Below are 23,452 nucleotides of genomic sequence, written 5' to 3' on the forward strand. Positions count from 1 at the left end.
TGCTAAAAACTAAATAAGGTGAGAATCAAAGGTAAGTGGAGCGATGTAGAAAAGGAGTGAAACTACATTTTGATGTCGTAACCAATGAAAAGTGTGCATTCAAATTGCCCTTGATTATGGTCAATCCATTCATTATATTATTGGTAGATTTTGCAGGCAATCTCTGAGATTATTACAAGCATGTGTAAAGAGAGAACAAAAAGCTTCTTGTCCAGAATTCCCTCTATATTAAAAAAATAAAATACAAAACAATCGGTATGATGTATATACATGTGATGGGAAAAAAATACTAGCAGGCTGCACGCCATTGCCCAGGCTTAAAATACACATAAATATTATACTTTAACTAATGCAGATTTCGTATTTATTATAAACAGAAATACTGTAGACATTAAACGTAACATATAAATATCTTAAAAAAAGTAAAAAATGGAAAGAAACAGACGTGCATGCAAGTATTGGGTTTTTCCAAAACAGTTCAGTGCTTGTAAGTAAAAAAAAAAATACTCAAGCTGAGATCGAAACAAAAACCTAAAGACAGCGAGTCGAGTATGATAAACATTAGGTCAGCTTGCCACAACAGAATCTTTAAAAGTGTTTTCAAACCTACTTATTCTTAACATAAGGAAGCTGTCATATGAACGTTCGTGTATGCGCAGTCGTGAAACAGTTGACAAACATAAAAATCTGACAACACTCAAGTACCAATTTTTCAATTTTGACTCCTTAGCAGCCTTATTTTCCAGATAAAAAAAAAAACAATTAAAAAGTCTTCCACATGTCTGAATACCTTATATAACAAATTTCAAAAATTTTTAAGTACATAGGTTGAAAAGTGTCCTCACACACACACACATTCTCACTTATACAGATAATATATACAAGAAAAAATAATTAGTAATCGAAAATAATTACAATTAGTCAGTTCTTGTCCAGAATTCCCCCATAAAGCAAAAATAAGGAAAAACCTGTACATTGTATATACAGCGTGACAAAATAAAAATATCATATTCCAAAAATTATGTAAATTGATTAAGTGGTTTTATTTTTAGATAAGAAAATCAAATTTTATGAGTATCCTAGGAGTTATTGCCTTGACTCCCATTTTCAAAAAAAATTTGAAGAAAGGGAGATAACTCAACAATAATAAAGCTTACAATTTACATGTTTTTGGAAGATGATATTTCCATTTTGTCGCAAGTACATATGTCATTCAGATTTTTCTTTATTTTTGTATTTTTAATATAGCAAAAATTCTGAACAAGAACCAAAAACTGCTTTACATACTGAAAGAAATCATTTTGCTATGATCCAAAAATATAATACAGTGATGTAGTAAGATATATGTACTTACCTCTTCGGTAAATTAATTTTGGTATATGATAAGAATCAAGTTTAAAATAGAAAGGAGATCGGACTTCTCTCCTCTCAAATAATTCAGGATGATTGCAAACCTAAAGAAAAAAAAATACTTAATATTTTTATGATTTTAAGAAACAATTTTTTTATTATAAAATAAAGAATTACTTTTCATAAAGTACAAAGAAAAATAAATTACATTAATTTAGAACATCCAGTTTTAAAGTGCCTTAGAAATTTTTTTTTTTTAATTTTTATATTTTGAATAAATTTTTTTTATTAATGAGAATTTTTTTAAATATTAATAAAAATCTTTTTTAATACCAAGTCCTTTTGTTTTTATTTTTAATAGCAAATCCTCTTTTTTTTTTATCAAATACCAAGTCCTTTTGTCCTTTGTTTTTAATACCAAGTCCTTTCAGGGCTCTACTGACAAATTTATCGTTAGTTGACCTTTGACAACTAAATATTTTCATTTACTAGCCAAATAGAAAAGCTATTAGCCAAACCTACATGATTTTTAGAATGACATCTTCGTTCTATGACGACTATGTACATTATAAATACTAAAAAAAAATTTTTTTTTTTAATAAGTTTCTAATTATACATTGAATTTTATGTTGATACTTGAAGTTATAAATATTCGAATTTCTTCAGATATTTTTTTAAACAGCCTTTGTTAAAAAAATAGTATATTGCTTTGTTAAACCTTTTATTGTTTAAATAATTTGACTTTGCTCGTTTTATTAAAAAAAAAAAAAAAAGTTGAAAAGATATTTTTCAGTTAATAGTGAGCTTTGCAAGAGTGTCTGTGAAAGAAACACAATTGCCAAAAAATAAGCTTTTAATTATTTGTAGTCGCCATTTTGAAAAATTACTCGCAATGTAGAGCTCTGCCTTTTGTTCTTTTTAAAATACCAAGTCCTTTTTTTAATACCAAGTCCTTTTTTTAATACCAAGTCCTTGCTAAAAAATTAAATCTTTAAATATTAATAAATATTGTTTTCAAAATATTTTAAAAATTAAAAAAAAAAAAATTTCCAAAAACAAACTGGAATAGTACAGTGAAGGAATAAAAAATGACAAAAAATGAGAAGGGTAAAAAAATATTGAGAAAGATCAAAAAAAGGTATAGTAAACGGAAAAGTATTGAAAAAGAGAATAAAAGCACTGGAAAGGGGAAAGAAATTTTAATTTACTTTTTTATGAAAGTTACTTCAGACAAAGCATAAAGCGGTGCAAGGAGCTAATCATAATAAAGAGAGGAAGGTAAAAATTACTTCAAAGTCTGAAAGAGATCCCACCATTGGCATTCAATCCCCTAGACCGTAAACAGGATAACCAAAAGGTAAGCCCTTTAGGAGCTCAACAGGGAAGGAAAGGGTTACAAATCTAACCCTAGAAAAAAGTATTGAAAATGGAGGAAAAGGATATTGAAAAAGGGAAATATGAAAGGGGTAAATATTAAAAGGGGGGGGGGATGAAACAATGAAAAAAAAAAAAAAAAAAAAAAAAAAGAGAGAAGGTAATTTATAGAAAGTAGGACAATGCAGAGATAACCCACAAACTGAAGCAAATTAATATATGTAATGGTGGAACAATTTATGTAGATTCACCTTTTATTAATACAATATATTTATCTTTTCTTTCATAATTTTAACATGATATTGTGTTCTTACTTGGGGTTAGTGTTAATATTCGATTTTATGTTATTTTTATATTCTTTTTGTGCATTTATAACTTGATTTGCATTCTTTTAAAATTTAAATTTTATTATTTATTCATTGCTGAGATACACATCTCTAATCAAAATTATAATTCCATAATTAAATAAGTCTTTTCCCACTAGTTCAACCAAGAAAATCCAGAACACCAATCCAGAGTATAAACACCTGTACATCACAGAAAAATCACTTTTAAACTAGTCCTTTCTCGTTCAACCACCTCACAATGTTAAGTGTAAAAAAAAGACAGTGTCTTCTAAAAATTCCCAACCTGTTTTCATTATGGAAAGCTACAGACAACTATACAATGCAGATGTTTTTCCTTTAAAAATTAAAATCAGATTATTTTTACCCTTTTTTTTTTTTTTTTTTTTTTTTTAACACAGTGATCACCACTTATAAAGGCCCGGAAGCCACTCAGGGATAAGGGTTATTGCAAGTACATTACGTTAGTGTGGAGATTTGATGAAGTGTTTAGTTAAGGGGGCGGTTCATTAGGAATTTGTTAACATTGGACTTGAACACATCCAAGTTGTAGTCCAGTGGGAAGCAGGCAGATGGAACAGAGTTCCACAGGCGTGCAGTTCTTTAAAAATGGTACTATTACTAATAATAATACTAATTTTGTCTTGTAGTGTAGCTGATATGAACAGCGAATTGCACATTACAGTTGAAGCCCTACTTACTTGCGTACTGTGTCTTCAGTGAAAATGAAACAGTGGTTATCCCCCACACAAAAATATATAATGAAACGGACATCTGGGATAGTGAAAGGAGGTGTATCTAATTATGCAAATAATTTATTTTGCAGACCCCTATAAGAAATTCGGCTCTTGTCTTGGGGAACGCTCCATGTTTTAACAAGTTTCTTGGCCTGACCATTACTCCTGATCTGAAATGGAGTGCATACATCAAAATCTGTTGCCAAAGTCGCTGGAAAAATGGTTTGATCGTTCTACTGCTCCAGCATATATCTCACTGCTGATGCAATCCTCTAGCTGTATAAGAACCAAGTACATCCTAAGATGGAGTACTGTTGCCATATCTGGACAGGAACTGCTCAGCGCGCCCTATCCAGCCTTGATAGTGTTCAAAACTGACTTTGTAATATCGTAGGTGATGCTCTTTTCTCTTCCCTGCAACCTTTTTCCTACAGAAGAAACATTGTAAGACTGTCTGCTCAATTGTTATTTTCATGGCAAGTGCTCATCTGAGCTCCAATCTATGGTTCGCCCTTGCCAATCTTTCACAAAAAGCATTCGCCTAGCCAAATCAATAATTTCCTTCACTCCATCAGTACCTAATTCTAAACATGGATTCTATGAACAAAGCTTCTTTGTGAAAACTCCCTGCCTGTGGAACTGTTTTGCTGGTCTGTTTTCCAGCTGATAACATTATCATCTTCAAGCCCAATGTAAAAAAGTTTTTGTTGAACCGTCTTCTTAAATAATCTAATCATACCAAATTTCCATTACTAAAATTACTACACTATTATCCCAATAACTACCATACGCACATTAACTCTTATTCTTGAGTGGCCTCTGGGTCTTGATAAGTGGTGACCTTGTAAGAAACAAAAAATAAAATAAAATAACCAGGTATATTTCACCTAACTGGTGATAACTGGTGTTTGTTAAAGATTAAAGGCTGATTGACCTTTGACTTTCTGTAGGTTTTGTTAGGGTACAAGAAGTATCCACATATTCGTTTAACATCCGTTTTACATGCTGGCTTGTATTGGATAGCTTTTAAAAATTTAGCTTTCAAACTAATCTATCGCTGATCGGGTCTTTATTTATCCCTCTTTCTCTCAAATACATTTCCAGCACTTCTTCCCATGTTTTCTTTGGCCTTTTAACTGAACTTGCTACCTCAACTGTTCTTCATCTACTAACCAAAGAACTCTCATCTAATCTTTCAACATGGCCATAACATCGAAATCTATTGTCCTACACACGTCTCTTTATACTGCCCAGATTTAATCTTCCTCTACATCCATTATAACTAAGCATGTCTAAGATTCACAGTACACATCTGATCCATTTTTGGTAACATTTAAAGTTTGCAATCAAAAGAAAAAGAAAAGAAAAAAGGAAAAGAAAAAAGAAAAGGAAAAACAAAAACAAAGAAAAACACGGAAAAATTCAATATAGGCATTAAAATGATTTTGTTTTTTTAAATATTAATAAATATTATTAAACGAGGAATCATTTCAAGTTAAATTCAAGTTTGATTTTTAGATAAACATGACATTAAGTCAAATTTGGTGGCCATTTTGTTTTGATTTAGCTTATTAAAATAATGTTGACACATTCCAAGCGTGATTTTTCTCAATTTTACATGCATTATGCTAAATTGTTTTAGATAAACACAATATCAAGTCAAATACGAAGGCTAATTCTTTCTTTTTTTATTATTTAACTGCACATAATGACACATTTCAACCATGCTTTTTCTCAATTTTACATGCATAATGATAAATGGATTTTAAATTGAAATGATTTCTTATTTAGTAATATTTAAAAAAAAAAAAAAAAAAACTACATAAAACTATTTTTAATGCCTACACAGCATTTTTGTGTGTTGTGTATTTCGAGGTATGATACACAAGACAGTAGATATTTTCCTTTATTAGAGACGGTTTTGTTGTATTAAAAAGTCAGAGGATGCAAATATGAAAACATTACCTTTCTGAACTGCATAACCAAATTCATGAGACTACTCGTGGTGGATTGCGCTTGAGAAGAACTGGCCGTTGAACTGTGTAACAAATCATCAATAGAAATCTTGTTTTTCACGCCTTGATAGAGAAACCTCTGACGAGTGGTCAACGGGCAGTAAACAAGGATTTCAATCTGGGATACACAAGAAACAAGACAATCACAAAAATAAAACAACGATTTCTTCTTTATTCATAAAAATAAATTTGATTAGTGAACCGAGTCGGACATGAATACACTTTTATTACATTGATCAATATACAGATAAAAATACACATTACTCTTTATTATAGAGTGGAAGATTGGATTATGTACAAGATAATATAGTGAACTTATTTAATCTCTCATAAATAAATGTTAACAATTTTCATATGTACAGAAACTAGTGTTTCATGCTTATGAAATCAGTGTAGGAAGTGATAACTACCCAGTCCACAAAGCCACCCGTGACTTCGTAGGTTAGTGTCTTTCCTTTATGCCACCAGCTACTAACATGCGAATAATAGGAAATTAAGTGCTTATGAACGCTATGTTGGCAAGCATTCCCAGTAAGCAATTAAAGTATTCAACAATAGGAAGTTGGAATGATGAGTTTTCGCTAAAATTAATTTTTTTTTTTTTTTTTCTTAATTCCCTAAATAGACCTCAACTTTAATTTCTTAAGGGGGCTTTATCAACTATAATATTTTGAAATAAACATTAAAATATTTTTATATGTACAGATACTAGTGTTTTATGCTTATGCAATCATCAGTGTAGGAAGTAATAATTAGTGTTGATTGGGTGATTTGAACCTAATCCACAACGCCACCCTAGATTTCCTTTTTTCATATGAAAATTACAAAAAAAAAAAAAAAAAAAAAAAACCTACCTTATCTGACAATTCATTTTCAACATCTTTTTTAACACGTCGTAACATGAAAGGTTTTAGTATCATGTGTAACCGAGACAATTGATCTGAAATATAGAAAAGAAATCAATTATTTATAAGCTATAAAATGTAGAAATAAATATATATATATTTATTGTACGGCCAAAAGTGTTTGCAAAATTATAATATTAATAAACCATAGCAATTATCTTTCCCAAAAGTAAAATTGGATCACTTATTGCTTGATATGTACAAAAATCTACTTAGCAAATATTAAATTTAAATATCAATTCAAATTTTCAAAGCTAATACAAGTTTTTGTAATAATTAGAAAAAATGAAGCTGACCAAAAGAGTTTGTAAAAAGGAAAATTAAAATTACATCAAGTTTTACACTGAATACTATTATGATAATTGTACCATCTCATTAAATTATAAAATGAAAAACATGAAGTTTCATCCAAAAAACAGTTTTAATAAAAAAAATTAAAAAAAACTATGATTGCTAGTATTTAACCCTTAATCCGTATTCCTTTACTCTTAATCCAGTCCATCAACATAGGGTATTAAATTTTGCCCTTTTTCAGGTGAAATTTAAGATAGTTCTTTAAACCTCTTCCAGAGATATTTCTTACTACTGAGTTGGTGTCCAATCTCGTAAATCTTCCTCTTAATAATTGATCAAAGGTTTTCTATCGGATGTAAATCCAGGTTCTGGTAAGGCCACTATCAATCATTCAAATATTCCTTGATCTAAAAGCTAAGCTTTTGTAAACCGAGAAATGTGGTTTGCTGTGCTATCGTGTGGGACAATGAGATATCATCATTCTGGGAATTCAACAAAAGCAACAAATTCTTTTAAGAATGAACAATAGTTCACTAAATTCATTCCAATGTCATCAGGAACCAGAAAAGTGCCAACAATATCACTGCCAAAGATACTGGCTCAAATAATTATTCTTCCACCTCTCTGTTGACTTTTATACTTATAGACGAGGGCTGGCACCTTTCAGAAGTCATCCTTTGCTCAAACTGTCAGGTTTGTCCAGTGTTCCGCGAGTTTTGTCAGTTCATAGAACATTGTGAAAATCTGTTTTCAGATGCTTAGCGAACCCCAGGCTAATCACTACTGACAGTTTATATTGCTCAAAAGGGACACTCTGGTCTGCCATTTGTTTAAAAATTCGAATTTAGGTCCTTTTCTAAATTTCGGCAACTCCCGCATGATCAATCATCGCTCTTTCATAATGTAGGATGGATTTTATGTGATGCAAGCAGCATTTTCTTATTCACAATAACTGGATTTTTAAGGGTAATTTATTTATTCCAATCTATTCAACACATTCATTCCTAAAATCTTTGACAATATGAAAAAAGATTTCTGAACCTTTGGATCTGGTGCGAATCGATACAGGTTACTTTTCCAATATTCCGGTACTTTCTGGTTGTTCATAATCTCAAACTCACCAATAATACACTGAGGATTGAACCTTCAACCTCCAGAATAGTAACTTACAACTGAATTTTACGAAATACTTTACCACTAAGTCAGGGAGGTTACACTGACCGAAACGTGAAAATTAGACGCAAGATGAGAACAGTAGTTTGAAGAATCCAAATAATCAATCCTCATCTCCAAAATTCAGAAACAAAGATTATTTAGTTGTAATGCATATCCTCACAGTCGCAGACAGACGTTGCATGATTGCCAGGCCTAATATAGTATCACCTTAGTACAGTTAGATTTGGTTTTAGCATAATAAACATTTACTTACTTTCATCAATGCCCGATTGTCTTTCTACATGGCTTTCAATGTCTTTTGAAAACCATTCATTGAATTCTTCATGGGAGTCAAAGAGCGTTGGCATAATGAAATGCAAAAGTGCCCATAACTGAAAAAGACAATTTGAAAGTGAAAGGGAATAAGCCATTTGTAAAAACATTAGAGGAGATAGGCATCATCACCCCCCACCCCCCACCCCCGCCTAAATTTTTCTATTTTGGAGAGAGAGGAAAAGAAAATTAAAAATGATTAGTCCTTCTGAGTTTTAACTTAGCTGCGTTCATTTCATTTTTTTATTTTTCTTCCTCAAATATAGAGAAATTTAATGTTGACACAAGAAACACAAAGTGGTTTCATAATTTTATTAATATAGATTAAAATCCTCATATCAAAATCTGATACGTACAAAAACCTACTTAGCAAATACAAAATTCATGTTTGCATACTGAAAAAAAGGGAAAGAAAATTCAAATTTTAAAGGGATAGACTCACTACATCTCTTGTGAGACTGACAAGTACTATCACTCTGATGTCAGATTGAACTTTTTTTTTTTACAGAGGAAGTCATCACTAATCAAGGCCCAGATACCACTCAAGGATAAAGGATTAATAAATCATTATGATAAACGGTAATGGTGGAAATTGAATAGTTTAGGATCATATCCCGAAGTAATATGAATGAAAAATTAATATTACCTCTCCCATGCTGTTCTGAATTGGAGTTCCTGTTAGCAGCAAACGATTTCTACAATGGAAACCAAGCAAGGTTTTCCATCGTGCACTGAAATGTAAAGAAAAAAAATAAATAAAAAATAAAACATAGCATACATTTGATACTTTACGATATAAAAGAAAATATTTTGCAAAATAAAGTTTAATACAAAACTTTCAAAGCTAAATTAAAACATTGATATTTTATACAAGAGAGGGATTGTTAAAATATAAAATGTGATTGACCAAATTTGAAAATTTTACAAGAGAGTACAGTCATGAAAAAGAAAATACTCCAATAGTTAATAATTGTTTTTACAAAAAGAAAGGAAGGAAGGACAGGAAAAGAAAGGAAGGAAGGACAGGAAAAGAAAGGAAGGAAGGACATGAAAAGAAAGGAAGGAAGGACATGAAAAGAAAGGAAGGAAGGACAGAAACAGAAAGGAAGGAAGGACAGAAAAAGAAAGGAAGGAAGGACAGAAAAAGAAAGGAAGGAAGGACAGAAAAAGAAAGGAAGGAAGGACAGAAAAAAGGAAAGATAAATAATAACGAAAGAAAAAGGAAAGATAAATAATAACGAAAGAAAAAGGAAAGATAAATAATAACGAAAGAAAAATGGAAAGATAAATAATAACGAAAGAAAAATGGAAAGATAAATAATAACGAAAGAAAAATGGAAAGATAAATAATAACGAAAGAAAAATGGAAAGATAAATAATAACGAAAGAAAAATGGAAAGATAAATAATAACGAAAGAAAAATGGAAAGATAAATAATAACGAAAGAAAAATGGAAAGATAAATAATAACGAAAGAAAAAGGAAAGATAAATAATAACGAAAGAAAAAGGAAAGATAAATAATAACGAGAGAGAAAGGAAAGATAAATAATAACGAGAGAGAAAGGAAAGATAAATAATAACGAGAGAGAAAGGAAAGATAAATAATAACGAAAGAGAAAGGAAAGATAAATAATAACGAAAGAGAAAGGAAAGATAAATAATAACGAAAGAGAAAAGAAAGATAAATAATAACGAAAGAGAAAGGAAAGATAAAAAAAACGAAAGAGAAAGGAAAGATAAAAAAAACGAAAGAGAAAGGAAAGATAAAAAAAACGAAAGAGAAAGGAAAGATAAATAATAACGAAAGAGAAAGGAAAGATAAATAATAACGAAAGAGAAAGGAAAGATAAATAATAACGAAAGAGAAAGGAAAGATAAATAATAACGAAAGAGAAAGGAAAGATAAATAATAACGAAAGAGAAAGGAAAGATAAATAATAACGAAAGAGAAAGGAAAGATAAATAATAACGAAAGAGAAAGGAAAGATAAATAATAACGAAAGAGAAAGGAAAGATAAATAATAACGAAAGAGAAAGGAAAGATAAATAATAACGAAAGAGAAAGGAAAGATAAATAATAACGAAAGAGACAGGAAAGATAAATAATAACGAAAGAGACAGGAAAGATAAATAATAACGAAAGAGAAAGGAAAGATAAATAATAACGAAAGAGAAAGGAAAGATAAATAATAACGAAAGAGAAAGGAAAGATAAATAATAACGAAAGAGAAAGGAAAGATAAATAATAACGAAAGAGAAAGGAAAGATAAATAATAACGAAAGAGAAAGGAAAGAGAAAAAAAAACGAAAGAGAAAGGAAAGATAAAAAACGAAAGAGAAAGGAAAGATAAAAAACGAAAGAGAAAGGAAAGAGAAAAAAAACGAAACAGGAAAGAGAAAAAAAAAGAAACAGGAAAGAGAAAAAAAAGAAACAGGAAAGAGAAAAAAAGAAACAGGAAAGAGAAAAAAAGAAACAGGAAAGAGAAAAAAAAAGAAACAGGAAAGAGAAAAAAAAAGAAACAGGAAAGAGAAAAAAAAAAGAAACAGGAAAGAGAAGAGAAAAAAAAGAAACAGGAAAGAGAAGAGAAAAAAAAGAAACAGGAAAGAGAAAAAAAAAGAAACAGGAAAGAGAAAAAAAAAGAAACAGGAAAGAGAAAAAAAAAGAAACAGGAAAGAGAAAAAAAAGAAACAGGAAAGAGAAAAAAAGAAACAGGAAAGAGAAAAAAAGAAACAGGAAAGAGAAAAAAAAAAGAAACAGGAAAGAGAAAAAAAAAGAAACAGGAAAGAGAAAAAAAAGAAACAGGAAAGAGAAAAAAAAGAAACAGGAAAGAGAAAAAGAAACAGGAAAGAGAAAAAGAAACAGGAAAAAGAAAAAAAAACAGGAAAAAGAAAAAAAAACAGGAAAAAGAAAAAAAAACGAAACAGGAAAGAGAAAAAAAAAAACGAAACAGGAAAGAGAAAAAAAAAACGAAACAGGAAAGAGAAAAAAAAAAACGAAACAGGAAAGGGAAAAAAAAAACGAAACAGGAAAGAGAAAAAAAAACGAAACAGGAAAGAGAAAAAAAAACGAAACAGGAAAGAGAAAAAAAAACGAAACAGGAAAGAGAAAAAAAAACAAAAGAAACAGGAAAGAGAAAAAAAACAAAAGAAACAGGAAAGAGAAAAAAATGAAAGAAACAGGAAAGAGAAAAAAGAAACGAAAGAAACAGGAAAGAGAAAAAAGAAACGAAAGAAACAGGAAAGAGAAAAAAGAAACGAAAGAAACAGGAAAGAGAAAAAAGAAACGAAAGGAACAGGAAAGATAAAAAAGGAAAGAGAAAAAAAAACGAAACAGGAAAGAGTAAAAAAAACGAAACAGGAAAGAGTAAAAAAAACGAAACAGGAAAGAGTAAAAAAAACGAAACAGGAAAGAGTAAAAAAAACGAAACAGGAAAGAGTAAAAAAAACGAAACAGGAAAGAGTAAAAAAAACGAAACAGGAAAGAGTAAAAAAAACGAAACAGGAAAGAGTAAAAAAACGAAACAGGAAAGAGTAAAAAAAACGAAACAGGAAAGAGTAAAAAAAACGAAACAGGAAAGAGAAAAAAAAAACGAAACAGGAAAGAGAAAAAAAAAACGAAACAGGAAAGAGAAAAAAAAAAACGAAACAGGAAAGAGAAAAAAAAACGAAACAGGAAAGAGAAAAAAAAAACGAAACAGGAAAGAGAAAAAAAAACGAAACAGGAAAGAGAAAAAAAAACGAAACAGGAAAGAGAAAAAAAAAAACGAAACAGGAAAGAGAAAAAAAACGAAAGAAACAGGAAAGAGAAAAAAAACGAAAGAAACAAGAAAGAGAAAAAAGGAAAGACAGAACACAGGAAAGATACAAAAGGAAAGAAAGAAACGGGACAGTTAAAGAGAGGACAGTTAAAGAGAGGACAGTTAAAGAGATGACAGTTAAAGAGATGACAGTTAAAAAAAGGAAGGAAAGTAAAGAAAGGAAGGAAAGTAAAGAAAGGAAGGAAAGTTAAGAAAGGAAGGAAAGTTAAGAAAGGAAGGAAAGTTAAGAAAGGAAGGAAAGTTAAAAAAGGAAGGAAAGTTAAAAAAGGAAGGAAAGATAAAAAAGAAAAGGAAGGAAAGATAAAAAGAAAAGGAAGGAAAGATAAAAAGAAAAGGAAGGAAAGATAAAAAGAAAAGGAAGGAAAGATAAAAAGAAAAGGAAGGAAAGATAAAAAGAAAAGGAAGGAAAGATAAAAATAAGAGAAAGGATGGAACGATAAAAAGTGGAAAAAAAGAAAAATGGGAAAAAAATAGAAAAAAAAGGGAATGAAAAAAGGGGAAAAAGAAAAAAGGAAAGAAACAACTGAAAAGGTAAAAAAAAGATCATACCTGGAACTACTCTTAATGGCCTGCGCTTCATCAAGCACCATGTATTGCCATTTGATTCTTTGAAAATACTTAACATCTTGGATGACTAATTGGTAACTTGTGATTACAACATGGAATGATGCTTCTTCAGTATGCAAACATTTCTGATCCCAAAACTTCCGTAAAATACGTCGATCTTGTGTATTGCCCCAATATGGAACCACCTGTGAAAAAATAACAATAATTTGATTTAGTGTCAATGAGAAAAACTTTTTAAACTTTAATTGATAAAATATATTTTTATACAGAATTTTCAATCACAGATACCACTCATGAAATTATTAATAAAACTTACAATTCTTTCTGCAATCCAACCATATTTGATACAAATAAACTTCAATGGCTTGGCCACCAAGTTTTAGTTGCAAATATCTAACAATCCTTGTTTTATTGCCATTCAAACCTTGGCTTAATATTCATAGGAAACATAAATTGGAATAAATACATTGAGGACATTGCAAAAGCTACTGCAAAAGGTGAGCTCTATCCCTCTAATGTGCTAGAAAATTACTCACACCAGAGAGTATTCTTTACTTATACAAAACCACAATTCACCCATGCATAGAACATTGTTACCACATCTGAGCTGATCCATTTACCACTTAGTGCCTTTCTTTTAGATAGGATCCCCTCCAAAAAAAGAGTCTCAAATCTAATAGATTCTACACTATCAACCAAGCTCCAACCTCTGTCCTATCACCACAGTCTTGCATCGCTGTGCCTGTTTTGCAAGTACTTTAATAGAATGTGAATTGATGAACTTAATGACGTACACATTCATAACTACCCTGACACGCAATAAAATTTCACGTCTTTACCATTAAGGTCTCTAGATACCAGAAAGCCTGGTACTCTAGTAGCTTCTTCTCTTGGACTGTTAGACTTGGAAATTCCGTCCGTTTTCTGCTTCCCTGACTGTATTAACCTTCAGAAGTTTAAATGTAATGTGAACAAATATCTTACTGTTCAACTCCTCACAATTCACTATTAGACACAATCCTAAATAATAACCCCTTATATCCAAGTGGCAATATGCCCTGTTCAGAGGTTGAAAAGAAAAAAAAAAAAAGAAAAGAAAAAATTTAATAAGCACACAAGAATTTCTGAAAAGCTACTAATAACCGACATGTTCCTCTCTTGATAATGCCTTAATTTTGATTGTTATGATCTTCAGTTCAAGAACAGCCTGGAGATTGCTTTAAAAGACATCTTTAAAATGACCCTACATATAAAAATCGGAGAGGGGGGGGGGTAAAGTCCAGTGAGTGAGAAACCTATACAGGATAGCACTTTCTACCGATGCGGCAATCACCAGATTACCCCACCACCATACCATTGAACAGCGATACACATTCATGACTGAAACTTGGATAAGTCAGATTCACACAGACTGATGTTTAAATTGCAGAAAGGATTGATGATTCCATGAGTGGAATTGGAGGATGGAGGTGTCTCTGTAGTATTAGATATTCATTTCATTTAATTATTACAGTATTGTCTGGTTGTCAAATTATTAACTGAATCAAAATCATTACAAAACTATAACTAGTAGTTGTTAATACATGAAGATTTTCTAATGACTTTCTATTTGACAATTTAAATGCTTCCAAATTCATTTCAAATTTTAAAGGGTCACCAAGTATTAAAAAAAGATGAAAACAGCTGATGTTTACAAATAAACTAAAATACATTCTCATGGATTTAATTTAATGATTAAATTAAATTCTTAAATTTGAAAAATTTTGTTTTATTTTACACTTGTTTTTTTTTTTGGGGGGGGGGGGGTATTTTTTTATTCAAAGCCAAACACCTATAAGTGAATCATTGTATACAATCAAATGAAAACAAGTTGCTATTTTTAACATAGCTGGAAGAAATTACCGCTTTATATGTTTCCTACATGTGAAAATTACAATAGATCCAATTAGATTTAAATACACTTTAGTCGATAAAATAGCCAGCAATGATATTGATTAGGTTAAACATTCCTACCTTCCCTTAAAAAGAAAATAAATATAGTTAAATTGATTAATAATTTTGTGAATAAAGAAACTGACCTTAAATTTGGGAACAAATCTTGCACATTCTTGCTGCCAGTTGTGTAGTGTAGATGCAGGAGCTATTATGAGAAATGGGCCCCATATACCTTGGGACTGAATAAAAAGTAAAAATAAATGATTAGTCTTTTTTTTTTTGTTTTTTTAAATAAAAGCAAGATAAACATCTTAAAACAGTAGAATAAAAAGGGAATAAAAATTTTAAAAAAGAGGAGGGGGAGCTAGTCTATAACGCTAAGAAAAAATAAAAGAAATCTTTATGGTGTTCATATTCTTGACAGAAAGAAAATATCATACCTCAAAAATGATGTACATTGATCAAGTAGTTTTATTTTTATAAAGAAAATCATTTTTAAGTGTATTTGAACTTTTCCAATGCCACCTTAGCTATAAAATTTGATTTTTTTTTTTTAATAAAACAATTTAATCAATTTACATGATTTTTAGTGTACAATATTTTCTTTCCATCATGGCTACATACACCATAAAGACTTTCTTTTTTTTTTCGGTATTTCGTTTTTTTCATGGAGGGGGTGTGATAGACTTATACCTACATAAAAATAAAAAAAATAAATAAGAATTAAAAAAGTAGAAAAAATAGAATAAAGAAAAAGAAAACCGACTTCCATTTGTACTTTTTTCTTTTTATTCTTTTCCCTTTTTTATTATTTTTAAATGTTATTTATTAATAATATTTAAAAAGAATAACAAGTGAAGCATGCATGGTCCCCTGTGAGTGCACAGTGAACGAGGCATTTCAGTTGCCTTTATATAACTTGGTGAACAACTTTCTATACTTTTGTTCTGTTGATAAACCTATTTTCTCTGTTATTTTTTTTCCCTCACCTTTCTAACACTTTGGTGATGGGAATATTGATAGTATCACACCTAATAATTTGAAATTAAAGATACAAAATTATTTGAATAATAAAAACTGCATACTTACTTCAGATAAATGAGCAAGAAATGCTAAGCTTTGGACAGTTTTACCAAGTCCCATTTCATCAGCCAAAATTCCATTTATTCCCTGGTCGTAGAGGTTTGCCAGCCAATTCATTCCCTAAAAGAAAAAAACCCAAAAAACTAAGCATGTTAAGAACTCCCAAGACTAAGATTTTCCCCTCCTTGGTCTCTGAATGATGCCGTTTTAGAAAGTGTGAAATCTTTCATTAGACTAATCAGACAGAGGTCGATCGTAGAGTTCAAGTCTTGTTGTCATGTAGCTCAAACACGTGATTATGGTTCACATATTTTTAAGGAGAGAGAAACTGGTTGAAAGCAGTTGAAACTGCAAGTTGGAATGCCAACACTTGGCAGTTTACTTATCTCATTTACAAATTGTTGCTTCCACTGTTGGATTTCTATTACCATAGCAACAACAAGATTTTAAAACTAACTCCTAACCTCTGGTTACTGTCCAAGTCCAATAATAACACAGGTTTATATATATATATATATATATATATATATATATATATATATATATGTATATATACACACACACCAAGTTAAAAGTATTCAGGAGATAAAACCCATGAATTAAAACAAGGTTATTAAGAGTGCTCAGTAAGTATAATATTTTTATTTATATAGACAAATATTACATAGTTGCTACACTGCACATGCTAATGTTTTGGAACAATTGGTTTATTGAAAAACCGAAAGCACCTCCTCAGGCGACAGAAATAAAGCTTGTCTGCTATTCAAAATAACCAGTTATTATTTTGAGGTGCTTTTGGTATATATATTACATACACACACTAGCAGGTCGTCCGGTGTTGCCTGGTCATAAATATGCTTAAATATGATACTTTAATTCATACAAATTTCATATTTATTATTAGAGAACCAACACTAATTGATTATTATATTGTATCCTATGTATAGTAGAGATTCTAAAAGTAAAAAAAAAGAAGAAAATATGACTTTAGTGCCATCTGCTAGAATCGAAACAAAAGTATATAGCTCTTCTCCCTTATTCATGACCATCTGTACTCTGCCCTAACGCCTAAAAAAAAAAAGTTGTAAAAGGTGTAAATGCATGCTTGCACATGTGTAGAAGAGCACTTTAAGTTAACTTGCGTCTGCAAAGTTTAAATTTTGACCCGTTACCAGCTATTTTTACTGGCTAAAGACCAAATGGAATTTGTTTCACAGGTTCAAATCCCCTATATATCAAGGTTAAAGTCTGCAGACCAAAAATTAACAGAGGAGTTTGGTAGAGACTGTTCCTCATACAGACAAGGTCACTAAGTAGAAAAAGTCAAGATATTGTAGAATTAAATTAACAATATTTTCTTCAAAACAAAAACTACGAAATAAAGGTGAAAGGTTCCTTTATTTTGTATTCCTTGTTTTTAATAAAATAGTGTAAATTTAATTTTACAATATCTTGACTTTTTCTACTTAGACTATCACTGATATTGAGCCTTTTAAATCTGGATAATGTTCTTGTTCTATAAATATATACTTCTATACAGATATTTCTGCACTTTCAAATTTGAAAAGTTTTTTTAATAATTTTTTCTTATCTTGCAAATTTTGCTCCTAATAATAATAATTATATATATATATATATATATATATATATATATATATATATATATATATACTAGAAGACCGTCTAGCGCTGCCCGGTCATAAAATAGGCATAAATATATTTTAATTCATGCAGATTCTATATTTATTATTAAAGAGCTAATTCTTTGATTATTATATTGTATTCAATATATGGTAATGGTTTTAAAAGTAAAAAAAAAAAAAAAATACTTGCACACCATCAGCTAAAATTGAAACCAAAACAAGTCGCCAGCCTTATCTGTAACAAACTGTACTATGTCCATATTCAAAGTAAACCATGCAAAATAACATTGTATATGTATTTATGCATGCTCAAAAATAACATTTTTATTCGACTTGCCAAGGTCAATGTTTTTTTTTTTCAATTTTGACTCCATAGTTGCAATTTTTACTGGCTAAAAACCAAATCGAATTTATGTTTTTTTTACATGTTTAAAATCCCCTATACATCAGTTACAAGTCTGTAGACCAAAAATTGACGAAGGAATTTTGTAGAGACCTTTGCGCACACACACACACACAAGATACATATATAAATATATAGAATATTTGGATCCTAAATACAACCAATTATGCACAATATAGAAACTATGCACAAATACAACTGAGCGTAATAGTTAAATGAAACCAATAATCTCGTAAAAAACAATAAAGAATGAATAATTAATTAAAGTTCGATTTTCAAATAATATGCAAATTAGTTAACCTTTTAGTCACTCACATATCCATGATTGAGTATATTAAGTTCGTTTTGATAATTTTTAAATAAAGAAGTAAGCTTTTAATATCAATCTAAGTGTAACAAAGAAAACTCAACTTATATATGTGAGATATATATATATATTTGTGATTTACTTACTTTGAGTTGATAACATTTCAGTTTCCCCTCAAACATTGAGGGCTGTGACCTTTCGACAGCTGTGCTGATGGCAGGATTTGCTAAACTGGAGTCCACTGAAAGATTAAAAAAAAAAAAAAAATCAATATACAAATCAAATTATTGAAGATATTTGTTAGAGATGTAATTATTTTTTAAAGATATTAATTACATTCCATGCAAAAGATTTTTTATATATATATATATATATATATATATACTAGACTACCCGTAACCTGTTGGGTCAGTATGTTATATTAGCTATGGAATTCATGTATACGCATGACACTTGTGATGTAAAGAAAATAGGTTTTTTTTTACATAACTGAAACAGTTCTATGAAAGTATATTAAAATGAAAAAAGAATATAGATAGATTTTTATGAGTCGTTCTGTTTATTATAACTGATTATTTTTGAAAAAAAAATTTACAGTTACTGAATTATAAGTGGTTGGCCATACTTATAGGTGAATGTGCACTGAACAGATACCATAATACTTATAGTTAAATTCAAATTTTAATATCTGCTTTTTTTTTTTTTTTTTTACATTGTTCATTTCTGTATTATGTTTAAGTTATTTTAAACCCCACTCTTCCCATGTTAAATAATAATTTCGAAATAACGTTAATATTTCAGCGTTCCAATTGTTCTTTTGTTTTTTTTTTTGCATTTAAATTATCCAAATAAACAATTTTAATACTGTCTGCGTTTTTTTTTTTTACATTGTTGATTTCTGTATTACGTTTAAGTTATTTTAAACCCCACTCTTTCCATGTTAAATAGTAATTTCGAAATAACGTTAATATTTCAGTGCACAGGTCATACGCGCATGCGCAACTGGATGTCGTAAACCAGAAAGTGGGTTACATACATCGTTACAAGGTCATTTGAGTTACTTTTCTTTTTTAAATACATCATCTCATTGTAATGTGATACTATGGACGTCCCTGCCTGGAGCCAAGATCCCGGAGAGTATTGAGAAGTGATTCACCTAGAATTCTGGGAAGTAAAAAGATCCATGATCAACGACAGTGATTCAAAAGAAAGATCCATGATCAACGACAGTGATTCAAAAGAAAGATCCATGATCAACGACAGGGATTCAAAAGAAAGATCCATGATCAACGACAGTGATTCAAAAGAAAGATCCATGATCAACGACAGGGATTCAAAAGAAAGATCCATGATCAACGACAGGGATTCAAAAGAAAGATCCATGATCAACGACAGGGATTCAAAAGAAAGATCCATGATCAACGACAGGGATTCAAAAGAAAGATCCATGATCAACGACAGGGATTCAAAAGAAAGATCCATGATCAACGACAGGGATTCAAAAGAAAGATCCATGATCAACGACAGGGATTCAAAAGAAAGATCCATGATCAACGACAGGGATTCAAAAGAAAGATCCATGATCAACGACAGGGATTCAAAAGAAAGATCCATGATCAACGACAGGGATTCAAAAGAAAGATCCATGATCAACGACAGGGATTCAAAAGAAAGATCCATGATCAACGACAGGGATTCAAAAGAAAGATCCATGATCAACGACAGGGATTCAAAAGAAAGATCCATGATCAACGACAGGGATTCAAAAGAAAGATCCATGATCAACGACAGGGATTCAAAAGAAAGATCCATGATCAACGACAGGGATTCAAAAGAAAGATCCATGATCAACGACAGGGATTCAAAAGAAAGATCCATGATCAACGACAGGGATTCAAAAGAAAGATCCATGATCAACGACAGGGATTCAAAAGAAAGATCCATGATCAACGACAGGGATTCAAAAGAAAGATCCATGATCAACGACAGGGATTCAAAAGAAAGATCCATGATCAACGACAGGGATTCAAAAGAAAGATCCATGATCAACGACAGGGATTCAAAAGAAAGATCCATGATCAACGACAGGGATTCAAAAGAAAGATCCATGATCAACGACAGGGATTCAAAAGAAAGATCCATGATCAACGACAGGGATTCAAAAGAAAGATCCATGATCAACGACAGGGATTCAAAAGAAAGATCCATGATCAACGACAGGGATTCAAAAGAAAGATCCATGATCAACGACAGGGATTCAAAAGAAAGATCCATGATCAACGACAGGGATTCAAAAGAAAGATCCATGATCAACGACAGGGATTCAAAAGAAAGATCCATGATCAACGACAGGGATTCAAAAGAAAGAGTCATGATCAAGGAGAGGATTCTCAAAAATATGGAAGCAATCGAGAGCTAATGCATTAAAATAGTCAGTTTTTACAGCTTGACAGTTTTTGCAGCAGTTGGGAATGGTTTGCGAATTGGAGTAGATGGTGATAGATGCAAGAAAATAGGCAGTGCTTGGCAGTGTTTTAGCAAAGGAGATGAGCTGATCAACCAACCGACAATGGTGTCTCGACAGACAGCTATCAACTGACAACGTTTAAAAGTTCCCTTTTCTATGCTGCTGGCACCACACACACCAAGAGTATTACTGTTTTATATGTAATGTATCCCAGTTTGTGTTCTTTCTTGCGAGTTTGTTGCTTTTATCTTTATATACTTGAAAACTGCCAAGACAACATGACCCAAATTAAAACAAGATGAAAACCATGGCACTCAAGCATTGGCAGTTGTCAAAAGGCAACGTATGATCTTACAAATCTTAACTCCCATGACATTTTGCTTTATCCCTCATCATACGAAGTAGGTCTTCAAAGGTACACTGTAAATCCTTCAGTAGCTGCTTCTATGTGACCTCCAACTCAACTACATCCCTGTTTTGGCATTCACAAAAGAATATCGCTAACAATTTCATTTGTAGCCCTTCAGCAGTGACCAACAAATTTGTTTCTTTCCTCTGATAAAAACTTAGATTTGAGGAAGATACCCGTAAAGTGGCACCTGTATTAGAGTGTTGTCCCCAGATCTTAAATGCAACTCTTAAAATTCTGGTGTCAAGTTTCTTCTCAAATATTTTGTTAAAAGTCTACATATAAGTACTAGTGTAACAATGGTTTTGTATAGAGATTAAAATCCTGCAGATTAACAATTAGTCAGAACCCACAAAGAGGACTTCATGCAGATCAGACAATCCTGAGGCACAATCTTTGTGAGCTCTATGTAGATGCCCAACTCGTTTAACAAACAACTCGCAACAGCTAATGAGAAGTATTAGTGCCCGTAAACACTGCAAAAACTTTTTTAACCGAGTCTAAATATCAATGTTGTAAGTTGGGAAGCAATAAAAAAAGGATGCAACTATTATTTAGAGCACTGGTATGCTCATACAGACACATTATGATCTTAAAAAGTGTTTTGATTTTTAGAACAGTTCTTTGGATAGACAACTTAAAATGAATCATCTAAAATTTAAACCGGTTGAAAATATTCTTAACGTTACAATGTCCTTCAATCTTCAATCCAGGTTTGATCAACATCTCAGGTATTTTATAAGGCTGAAATTTATTTTATATAGAAGTTTATTAAACACAGAGACAGTTACAGAAAAACAGTGGGAGGGATTAACACTTCAAACATCAAACTACTTACCTGTGTGAGAAAGAGAGGGGGGGGGGGTAGACACTTATGTTGTGTTTCCCCTAGCTACATTATGCCCCTCCTTGAAATATCACACGAAAAAGAGAATTTCTTTCTCCTGGAAGTCCCATAATTTTGTCAATTTCCATTCCTGGGGTGACTTAGACATCACACAAACTTGCAGCTTTTTTTTCTTCTTTTTTTTTGACATTGTTTTACAAACAAATGTCACTCTCTAGTAGTTTGCATTCTGCTATATCTGTTACCTTTTTCCTATCTTAGCCAAATTTTTATTTTTGAGCAACAGTGAGCTTGTATGCTAGTTATTAAATATTGCTTAACCTTTATGTCTAAAGCCTTAATATTTTTAAAATACTTACAAATATCTGATGTGTAACCCATAGAATTTCCCGTTCTTCGCATGTACATCTCATCATCAAATGCTCGTCTCTAAAACAAAAAATCATTTATTAGTAACAAAATTTTATTTATTTATTTTTAATTATATATATTAATACTTTCAGAAGCATTAATAGGAAAGAATGTTGGAAAAGAGGAGTTTGTAGATTGTGGAATGATTATAGGAACTTCATAAATAGGTAGCTTAACTTGTAAAGAAATAGTAAAATAGATGGGACATTGATTAGATGGATGGTAGTGAAAGAGGTACAAAGATGATACATTAAAAGTGATTATGGAGAATGTTAAGATAGCTTAGCTGTATTCAGAATAAAAAGTTCAAAGGATATTTTTAGCTATGATGAGACAAATTTGAAAAATCCAAGGCCTTACACAATATCATTTCAAGAAAGATAAGAATTACTTCTATAAGACCTCTACATTTGAATATCATGTGTAAATCTAATTAAAATTTCATAAAAATTAAATTTGTGGTTAAAAATCAACATGCATGAAACCAAAGCATTTTTTATCACCTAATTTCATGAGTTTGTTGTGCTCATTAATTCTTTTTGTCAAATTTACCACATTATACATATATTTAAAATGGGCCTAACCATAACACTTCATTAATTTTTAACAAATATTTTTAAAAGGGTTTTAAACATTTGTTATAAAGTTCAATCCAAAAGAATATTAAACCCTATATTCAAGATTTAGTATCTTGGAACGGGTCAGTTCATTTTTTGTTTTACTGATATATGTGTGTGTTATTGAAAGAAATTTTTTTTTTTCCAACTATGCATTTAAATGTATATATTAATGGCATGTTCATTTAGATAGCTCAATAGTGCAATACTAAAGCTATAAATATTTTAAAAATGTATAAATATATATTAGAAAGATAAGAGCAGAAAATATACAACAGTATGGTATAAAGTTGATTAGAAGATTTATTTGTGTGAATGTCTTTATTTCATCTATGTGAAAAAATAGGTCAAATAGATTTGAGGCACTCTAGCATGGGCAACAACCAAAAGGACACATTTTGCCTTGACACCAATTTCTTTTTCCTAATTTTGTTTAG

The 23,452-nt window shown here is 30.6% G+C and overlaps 2 protein-coding genes across 2 annotated transcripts in view; one reads left to right on the forward strand and one right to left on the reverse strand.

Moving 5' to 3' along the window:
• Positions 1–23,452, forward strand: part of LOC145255790 (serine/arginine-rich splicing factor 6-like) — a 563,981-nt gene that overhangs the window by 352,688 nt on the left and 187,841 nt on the right. The gene's annotated exons all lie outside the window — the stretch shown is intronic.
• The window catches only part of LOC145255787 (chromatin-remodeling ATPase INO80-like), a 143,554-nt gene that overhangs the window by 45,082 nt on the left and 75,020 nt on the right, over positions 1–23,452 (reverse strand). Inside the window, exons 13-22 of the mRNA XM_080114460.1 lie at positions 22,347–22,416; positions 18,411–18,505; positions 15,918–16,031; positions 14,972–15,067; positions 12,876–13,078; positions 9,154–9,238; positions 8,449–8,566; positions 6,675–6,760; positions 5,771–5,938; positions 1,355–1,454 (exon numbers count right to left, since the gene is read on the reverse strand). Of these exons, the coding sequence (XP_079970586.1) occupies positions 1,355–1,454; positions 5,771–5,938; positions 6,675–6,760; positions 8,449–8,566; positions 9,154–9,238; positions 12,876–13,078; positions 14,972–15,067; positions 15,918–16,031; positions 18,411–18,505; positions 22,347–22,416 (1,135 nt within the window). The remainder of the gene's footprint in view (positions 1–1,354; positions 1,455–5,770; positions 5,939–6,674; positions 6,761–8,448; positions 8,567–9,153; positions 9,239–12,875; positions 13,079–14,971; positions 15,068–15,917; positions 16,032–18,410; positions 18,506–22,346; positions 22,417–23,452) is intronic.

The sequence above is a fragment of the Euprymna scolopes genome, chromosome 31, assembly GCF_053919585.1.
Source record: "Euprymna scolopes isolate OS-2025 chromosome 31, ASM5391958v1, whole genome shotgun sequence".
In the NCBI taxonomy this organism is placed as follows: Eukaryota; Metazoa; Mollusca; class Cephalopoda; order Sepiida; family Sepiolidae; genus Euprymna; species Euprymna scolopes.